We start from the raw sequence: 10155 nt of genomic DNA, 5'->3' as shown, positions 1-10155 counted from the left end.
CCCAAAAAAAAAAAAAAAAAAAAAAAAAAAAAGAAGCTATTAACTGACAGTGAAGAGTTGGGTCTGGAGCCAATCTGCTTGGTTTGAATCTCAGCTTTGGTATTGATCTTGGGCAAGACACTGAACCTCTCTGGGCCTCAGTGACCTCATTTGGTAATAACAACAGAACCTCCCTGACAGGGTTGTCATGAATACTAAACGAAATAAAACATGTAAATTGTTCAGAACCACGTATAGCACACAATGAATATTAACTATCAATATTTTTACCAGGGCAGGTCTATGGGCAAGACACTTGAGTCCGCTTGAGCTTATCTGTAAAATTGATCCCCACAGAGTTGTTATGAGGGTTAAGTGAAATAAAATCCTGAAAACACGGAACATGCTGATCTCGTCATAGGAGGCACTCAAGAGATATTCATTTCTTTTCTCCTTTCCCCGATATTATAATCACTTGCCTTTCTGAGACATCAGTTTCTCATATTATAAAATGGGATATCCACTCCTTCCTGCCATTGTCTACCCCACTGTCACAGCCATGTCCCAGCCAGAGGCTGCCAAAGCCAAGCTGGAAGTGAGGAAATCTGGGTTCTACTTTAGTTCCAACTTTTGAAAAACCACTAACTTCCCTAAACCTCAATTTCCTCATTTACTCATTCTATTATAATCTCAACAAGTATGTGCCAGACAGAGTGCTACCTGTTAGATATGCAAAGACAGATAAATAAGTTACAGCCCTTGACTTCGAAGTGTGCACATCCTAGTTAAAACAACAACAACAACAACAAAAACACCAAGCATATAAACAAGTAAGTGCACTGACGGAGGTGTGGACAAGATTGAGAAGTGACCCAAAGGAGGCAGTAATCAGATTACCCAGAGAGGGCAGAGAAAGAAGGTAGACCCTAGGTAGGTATTACAAAATGAATGGGAATTTCCAGGCAGAACAAGGGAAAAGGTATTCCAACATGTGCAAAGGCATAGAGAGGCAAAATAGGGTACTATAAATCATAGCTTGAGCATAGGACATTATCTAAGGGAGTGGCAGGAAAATAGGATAATACTTCCCTACTTACTTTGCAGGATTTCCATGAGACCAAATAAAAACAATGTATTAAAGCACTGAAAGGGACACAGTACTGCAGAAACATCACGTATGAACACTACTAGTACCCTAGCAAGGCTCTTTCCAGTACTCAATTTTCACCTATTTCCTCCTAGCACGAGAACTCCGGGTACTGGTTCCTCCCTTAACATCACTTTGCCTCCTTCCTCTCTCCCTTGAAAGAAAGAAAAGGAGGATTTAGCATTAATCTAAGTGGACAGAAAGGAGGAAAAGGTGAGAAGAAAAACATCCAGCTCCTTGTTTCAATTACCACAAACCTTTTCAAAGGCCCTTAACAATGATGTTTCATATTTTTAAAAAGTTCTGTCTTTATTAGCCAGAAAAGAAACCTTGACCCTAAGAACATGGCTTTTCAAATGTTCTTGACCATAACTCATGGTAAGAAATACATTTTATATCACAATCCAGTACATATATACACACATACAAAAAGAAAGGTTATGAAACAATACTTATACCTATTAAATGCAAGGTATTCTGACATTTTCTCTTCTTTTTATGTCATTAAAAAAAAAGTGTTGTTTATAATCTCACTAGCAGGTCACAACCCACAGTTTGAAAAACATCACCCCAAGAGACAGGAAGCTTCATGGAACACTTCAGAAGAATGGTTTGCAAATCATTTTACTCGTTCTTTTCTTTTGTATTCAAGACATTTCAAAAATAAGAGAAAGTTGAGACCATTTCTGTGTGCACAGCTCACATGGTGTGTTGTTTGACAATAAATGAGAAGCTCACATGGGCTTTCTTGTGTGTTTGGTTGCTGTAGTTGTTTAGGCTTGTTGACAGGTAAGATTTCAAAACTCTCTATTTGGCAGGCCTTAGTGCCCTTTGGAAAGCAGGATCATATGTCTCCAATGTCTTTTCGATGAGAACATTCAATAAGCAATTTCTTTCACATAAAGGGCCCCATCACACGTCATAACCCAGAAGTGGCCAAGCATTCTGCCTCAGGGCTGCTGAAATGGGAACATGATGCCCAGATGCCTTTCCAATCATGCACAGATTTAAAACTCACACCAACATCATCACTACCACCACCCTCAAGGAAAGAATCGGCTCCCCATCCATCTCTGTGTACTCTTGTGTTCAACCAAAATCCTAAAGCTGAAAAGGAAACAAAGGTCATCTGATCTACCTCTCTCCTTCCAAAGAGGATAACTAACTAAACTTTTCTAGCTCACAGTTGAGCTATTTTCCACTGAACCACAACAAGCATCTATGCTCCATGGGGCCTTCCTTGTGGTACAATACAAGCTTTAGACATTTCCACCAAGGTCCAGGGTTGGATCCCTGTACCAGCCAGCTGCCAGAAAAAAAAAAAAACAGGAGCAAACTAAACATGTCTCTATCACCACATTTTTGATTATGCTGTTTCTCTCCTACTTAGAATGTCTTTTCCTCCTGACCACATGAATTCCACCTATCCTTCCACATTACACTCCAAGCCCTCTAAGATGCTTTCTCCAAGTGCACAGCTCCTGTCCATGCTTTCCTTCTTCTCTGAAACGAGATTAAGCTCACTGAATTCATGAAACCATATGCCTCTTAGATGCTGTTTAATAGACAATACGTTTTATTGGCTGATTGTCTAATATTTAAAGAGTGTTTGGGCTGACTGGTTAGCTCAGTTGGTTAGAGCATGATCCTAATAACACCAAGGTCCAGGGTTTGATCCCTGTATTGGCCAGCCGCCCCCCACTCCCTGCTATAAAACAAGAGTGTTTGTAAGAAACATTAGGATTTAATCTTAAATGAACTTTCCCTACAAAAAATATATATCAAGGATAGAAAGGTTTAGCATTTTATCATCAAGATATTTAAATCATGTAATCATTAAAGAAATTAGTATTACACTATTCATCCCCACATACTCAGAACCAGTGACTACAATGATGGTAGACACCAGCACTGTTGATTTTTCTAATATATCATTGTTGGGAGATGCTGTTTTTAGGCAGCTGAATACTTACATGTATTATGTATAGCAATTAGGGCTTCCTCCTTAGGAAGACACTATTGTATGTGCTCTCAGGGAAGAAGGCTCTGTGCTTTGACACACGGTCAGCCACAGAACTCTGTGTTGGCTGCTGCCCCACAAGATTCTCTCTCTCTCTCTCTCTCATGCATGTGCACGCACAGATAAGTGCATGCATGCACACACATTCCTCTCTCTTTTTTTGCATCCCCATCTTTGGTTACTTATTCTTATAATAGGATCCCTGAACTTTATAACTTGGAAGGAAATTAAAGATTACCTATTCCACCTCAGAGGAAGAAATCTAAGTAAACTAATGTGCTTAATGTCACCCTTGTAGAAAATGAAATAGTTGGGGCTAAAACCCAATTCTCTTGTTATCCAAGGAAACCAGGAGCTAGAAGTCTTAAAAACTTTACCCCACCTAGCTCTTCAGTTTCGTTTCCCTGTCCCCGAACTTCCCATCTTCAACTAGATGCCTCTGTCTCACCACTGAGCAACTTCCTCAGGTCTTCCACACCAAACTGTCTGCCTGCTGTTAACCAATTCCCCAACGTTGTTTCACCTCAATCCCACTACTTCTCATATCTTACTTGGCAAGTTTACTGTTTATTCCAGTTTTTTTCTTAGTCAACACCATACCTGCCCAAACCACACAGTTCCTTTATTTTAAACCCTTCCATAAATGTGCCAGTTACATATGAAACTGAAGCAAGTGACCATGACTATCTCAGAGTCCTGTTCTTGTCACCTGGGATTTTACAGAAGTCTTTCTATCTTGTGCTGTATACTATATATGATAAGCTGAAAAAGGAAGTTTTCTCTTAAGCAGGCAGGTAACTTCTCAAGACACATAGTCAAGCAAATGATCATGCCTACAAGTTAAGCAGAGAAAGTAGCACAGTTCATTGATATGACCTATATAAATACCAAACTTCTCTCTTTACAAAAAACATTAACATCCTCTCTTGCTCAAGAGTGGAAATATACATCAATGTGAATTCTCCGTTTCTTGTTCTTGTCTATGTTCTTGTCAAGGTGCTCAAAGAAGAATGAGGTGGTCAAAGCAGAAGACAGGACAAAGAGGAGACCAGTGAAAACTCCAAATACATCAAAACTAGCCACAGAGTGCGGTGTTAAACACATGGACTCTCCAGGCCAACTGCTCAGAGAGTCTTGGTTCCACCATTAAAAGCTGAGTGACTTCAGTAGGCACATTGCTTAAACTCACTCAGTTTCTTCATCTGGTAAATGGGGATAATTGCACCTACCTCACAGGGTTGCCATAAGGATTAAATAAGTTAATATTTGTAAAAACACTTAGGACAATGGTTGGCACATACTAAGTGCTATATAAATATTTGTTAAATAAACTCTCAGTTTGAAATTATTCTAACAATCATACTGTGTGTCTGTTGACCTCCAAACCTTACTAAAAGTCTCAGGATCTAGAGACATTATGATGATTTCTGTACCACACCACACACACTCTGCATCCTCTAATGTGTTTATTTCCCAAGAGTTCATTTTATCATAGCCTCACATTGGGACATGACAGGAATATACTCCTGGACCTCTCTCAGTAATGGTCTCCATTGCAGCAGCCACCACATGTAGTAAGAAAAGGCCTCTCTGCCTTAGAAGACAGGGCCTATGAAACCACAAAAGTTCTTGTTTGCCCACACACCAGAAATTCTACCTGTAACCTAGGGTTTGAATTGGGTGCAATAGGCCACCTACCATGGAGAAAAAAAAAAAAAAAANGCAAACTAAACATGTCTCTATCACCACATTTTTGATTATGCTGTTTCTCTCCTACTTAGAACGTCTTTTCCTCCTGACCACATGAATTCCACCTATCCTTCCACATTACACTCCAAGCCCTCTAAGACGCTTTCTCCAAGTGCACAGCTCCTGTCCATGCTTTCCTTCTTCTCTGAAACGAGATTAAGCTCACTGAGTTCATGAAACCATATGCCTCTTAGATGCTGTTTAATAGACAATACGTTTTATTGGCTGATTGTCTAATATTTAAAGAGTGTTTGGGCTGACTGGTTAGCTCAGTTGGTTAGAGCATGATCCTAATAACACCAAGGTCCAGGGTTTGATCCCTGTATTGGCCAGCCGCCCCCCACTCCCTGCTATAAAACAAGAGTGTTTGTAAGAAACATTAGGATTTAATCTTAAATGAACTTTCCCTACAAAAAATATATATCAAGGATAGAAAGGTTTAGCATTTTATCATCAAGATATTTAAATCATGTAATCATTAAAGAAATTAGTATTACACTATTCATCCCCACATACTCAGAACCAGTGACTACAATGATGGTAGACACCAGCACTGTTGATTTTTCTAATATATCATTGTTGGGAGATGCTGTTTTTAGGCAGCTGAATACTTACATGTATTATGTATAGCAATTAGGGCTTCCTCCTTAGGAAGACACTATTGTATGTGCTGTCAGGGAAGGAGGCTCTGTGCTTTGACACACGGTCAGCCACAGAACTCTGTGTTGGCTGCTGCCCCACAAGATTCTCTCTCTCTCTCTCTCTCATGCATGTGCACGCACAGATAAGTGCATGCATGCACACACATTCCTCTCTCTTTTTTTGCATCCCCATCTTTGGTTACTTATTCTTATAATAGGATCCCTGAACTTTATAACTTGGAAGGAAATTAAAGATTACCTATTCCACCTCAGATGAAGAAATCTAAGTAAACTAATGTGCTTAATGTCACCCTTGTAGAAAATGAAATAGTTGGGGCTAAAACCCAATTCTCTTGTTATCCAAGGAAACCAGGAGCTAGAAGTCTTAAAAACTTTACCCCACCTAGCTCTTCAGTTTCGTTTCCCTGTCCCCGAACTTCCCATCTTCAACTAGATGCCTCTGTCTCACCACTGAGCAACTTCCTCAGGTCTTCCACACCAAACTGTCTGCCTGCTGTTAACCAATTCCCCAACGTTGTTTCACCTCAATCCCACTACTTCTCATATCTTACTTGGCAAGTTTACTGTTTATTCCAGTTTTTTTCTTAGTCAACACCATACCTGCCCAAACCACACAGTTCCTTTATTTTAAACCCTTCCATAAATGTGCCAGTTACATATGAAACTGAAGCAAGTGACCATGACTATCTCAGAGTCCTGTTCTTGTCACCTGGGATTTTACAGAAGTCTTTCTATCTTGTGCTGTATACTATATATGATAAGCTGAAAAAGGAAGTTTTCTCTTAAGCAGGCAGGTAACTTCTCAAGACACATAGTCAAGCAAATGATCATGCCTACAAGTTAAGCAGAGAAAGTAGCACAGTACAGTATAAGGCAAAACTTCTCAGAGCTGTCCTAACACTTCCAAAACCTCTCCTCCCTTTCTCAATTTTACTCCAATCAGGCTCTCAGAAATACCAACTCTGATCTTCTCAAAGTCATCAAAAATCCACCACTTTGCTACACCCAGTAAGACCTTGTCTTCCCCCACCTCTGATTAACACATCAATGCTGCCAACGCTCCCTTCCCTTGTCTGCTTTCTTCTCTTGGCCTCTAGCCCTCCAGAATCTCCTGGGTTTTCTGGTTCCTCCTCCTGGGGCTCTTTGCCTTCCCGATGTCCTTACACTGGAGTGCACCAAGGCTCACACCTTGTCCTCCCTACTCCACAGCCACATTCACTATCATGGTGAGCTCATGCAGTCTTGTCATTTAAAATACCATATCTTCCCCACAATGACTCTCAAATGTACATCTCCATCCCAGACCTAAATCCTGAATTCCTGATTCATATACACCCAACTATCTACTCAGTAGGATTGCCACTCCACTTGGATGTCCAAAAGGATCCTAGATTTAGCTCATCCAAAACCAAACTTCTGACCTTCCCCCCCCAAGCTCTTCCTCTTCAGTCTTCCCCATCTCGGTGAAATTACCCACCTTCGCCTCCTCCTCTCACCTTCCCCTATGATAGGATTTGCTTCCCCATCAGCAAATCCTATCAATTCTATCTTTTAATAATATCCAGAATCTGACCATCACCTCCAACTGTCCTCTGGCTGCTACGATCTGAGTCCTGAAATCCCTCTGAAGCAATATTCCTCTTTTTGCTCCTACCCATTATAGCATTCCCTTAAAATAGCAGCCAGAGAGATACCCTTAAAATTTAAGTGAGATCGTGTCACTCCCTGATTCAAAACCTTCCAATAGCTTCTCATCCCACACAGAAAAGCCAAAGTCCTGATAACTACACGGCCTTACATAATGTGAGTGGCCCCACCCTCCCCCACCAGCTCTCTGGCCTCATCTCCTCTCCTCCCCTGCTCACTCCACTCCAGCCACACTGGTCTTCTTCTGTTCAGGGCCCCTGTGCTTCCTGCAGCTTCCACCTGGAACATCCCTCCCCAGACACCCACAGGGTTTGCTCCCTTACTACCTTCACATCTCTGCTCAAAGATCATCTTATTTTTATTTTATTTATTTATTTGTTTTAATAAAGATGACCAGTAAGGGGATCTTAACCCTTGACTTGATGTTGTCAGCACCACGCTCAGCCAGTGAGCTAACCGGCCATCCCTATATGGGATCTGAACCCGTGGCCTTGGTGTTATCAGCACTGCACTCTCCCAAGTGAGCCATGGGCCGGCCCTTCAAAGATCATCTTCTATGTGTCCCTCATCCACGCTTTTTAAAATTGCAAACTATAACTGATTAACACTCCTTATCTCCTTTCCCTGATTAATTTTTTTGCCTAAGATTCATTTATTCTATAAATTTTAATTATGTTGTTTATTCCAATTAGGATACTTATTTTATTTTCCCCTACTAGAATATAGGCTCCAGGTGGGTGGGAATTTATGTCTGTTCTTGTTCACTGCTGCATTCTTACTGCCTAGTAAGTGTCTTTTACACAACAGGTACTCAAGAAAGATTTGCTGAATGAATGGGCATAAGGGCTCACTTGCTTCCTCTTACCTAAGACAATCATCACCGTCTTCATTAGCTTCACTGGTGTCCTCCGGCGGCTGATGGACCCACTTGTATGTGGAGACAAGACGTTGGTTTTCCTCTTGACGTACATGTAGATCCGCAGGTACACTACAACCATGATGAAGAAGGCCATGAGGTTGGACACAGTCCAGAAAATGAGGTAACTCCTGCTGTAAATGGGGGCCAGGGAGGAGCAGGCAGATATGTTGCAGATGCAATTCCAGCCCAGTGTGGGGACAGCCCCCATGAAGATGGCGATGGCCCAGATGAACAAAATGAGCAGCGTCACCCTCTTTTTGGTTAGGTTACTGTGGACCCGCATCCTCATGATTGACATGTGCCTCTCCACGGCAATAACCAGCAAATTGGTCAGGGAGGCAGTCAAGCTAGTATCCAAAAGCCCCTGGCGGAGAAACCAGCGGTTGACAGTCAAAGTTTTTGAAACAGGGCCAGTGTTAAACATCAGGAATACATAGGCAATGCCAGCAAAGAAATCCGCAGCAGCTAAGTTAGCCAACAGGTAGTAGAAGGGGAAATGGAACTTTCTGTTTTTGATCACTGCTGCGATAACCAGAGAATTGGAAAAAAAAATAAACAGGCAGAAAAACGTTCCAACACACAAAACAATCACAAGCGTCGTTCCTGTCCACTCATCGGCAGTGTCAGAGTTGCTCCTATTATAAAAAAAGTCCATACGCTTATCATAGTGACACTCATTCATTGTGGAGAAGAACTGGACATCCTAGAAAGAAATTTAAAGAAGAAACAAATATCACTGTCTGTAAAATCAGTCACTAAACCGCCAGTTGCCACTGCTAAACCCCTTCTTCTGGCTAACTCCTATTAATTCTTCAGGTCTCAGTGTAAATGTCCCTTGCTCCAGAACAGTAGCCCCCGACACCCTACCATAGCATTTAGCTTGCATTTTAATTGTTTGTTTCCCCTTCTTCTGGCTAACTCCTATTAATTCTTCAGGTCTCAGTGTAAATGTCCCTTGATCCAGAACAGTAGCCCCCGACACCCTACCATAGCATTTAGCTTGCATTTTAATTGTTTGTTTCCTGGACTAGGCTGCAAGCTCAGTGAGGGAGGGTATGTGTCTGTTTTGTTCACTATTATAACCCCCGGAGCCAGTGGCCCTGCTTGCCACATGACTGAATAAATGAATGAATGAATGAATGATCACGGAGGCATCAATAGGTCTAATGAGCTGAGCCCTGCAATGTCCACTCTACATTGGTAACAATTTCAACACAGTATGTTAATGCTTTCTCCTGATGGTTTCTAGTTCATTTCTTATTTATGAGTTATGTTCATTAATCAAGGGCAGGTTGGTAATGTCAGGCACACTCTTGCCAAGATAAAGGGGGTTGAAGTACTCTTCACATGACCAAATGGCTTCCACAAGAGATCAATTTTCCATCACTTCAGTTCCACTCCTGATCCTCCTTTTACCATCTTTTGGTTTCAAGTTACAATAACAACATTCACTTATTAAGCATGTGGTGTAGAGATGAAGACTTTAGTCTCAATACCTCTTTCCTTACTTTTTGTTCACTTCTTCCTTATATTCTCTTAACTCAAACTGTAACAGTGTGAATTTGTTTACTGGATTTTCCAACTCAATCACTTCAGGTTTCCTTCCCTAGGCACTCTCCAACACAGCAGGTTGTAGAGAATCAGGCCTCCATCGGCAAGACTGAGATCTGGAGTTTGGGCAAATATTCAACTCAATGTGGATTCAGAACATACCTGCCAAATGAGGGCAAGTCCTTGGGACACATGTCTGAAAGCAAACCCCAAAACAGGGGTATCAGGCAGACAGGGAAGATACTAATTCTCTTAGTACAAGATTTCTTGGATCCCAAAAGTGAGAGATTCTGGCCAAGAAAGGGCTGGTCAGGGGCTCCAAGGACACCCATTTGTATAGGCTTGGTGGAGAAAACCAGGTGTTCTGCCTCACAAGCGTCTGGCCACAGTATGGAGGGTCTTATCAAAGGACACTGTGGTTTAAGGCCAAGATTCTAGCTTCTGGGTGGAATGACTGTGGGCTCTCTCACAAGGAATGAGG

General features: G+C 41.6%; 1 protein-coding gene across 1 annotated transcript in view; it reads right to left on the bottom strand.

Moving 5' to 3' along the window:
• LPAR3 (lysophosphatidic acid receptor 3) overlaps nt 1-8847 on the bottom strand; it is a 63752-nt gene extending 54905 nt beyond the window's left edge. Inside the window, exon 1 of the mRNA XM_008583830.1 lies at nt 8070-8847. Coding sequence (XP_008582052.1) covers nt 8070-8805 — 736 coding nt within the window. The 5' untranslated portion in view covers nt 8806-8847. The remainder of the gene's footprint in view (nt 1-8069) is intronic.
• Nucleotides 8848-10155: the final 1308 nt, after the last annotated feature.

This window comes from Galeopterus variegatus, unplaced genomic scaffold, assembly GCF_000696425.1.
Source record: "Galeopterus variegatus unplaced genomic scaffold, G_variegatus-3.0.2 Scaffold3057, whole genome shotgun sequence".
In the NCBI taxonomy this organism is placed as follows: domain Eukaryota; kingdom Metazoa; phylum Chordata; class Mammalia; order Dermoptera; family Cynocephalidae; genus Galeopterus; species Galeopterus variegatus.
Note: the sequence above shows the minus strand (reverse complement) of the source record. Positions and strands in the feature narration are given on the sequence as shown.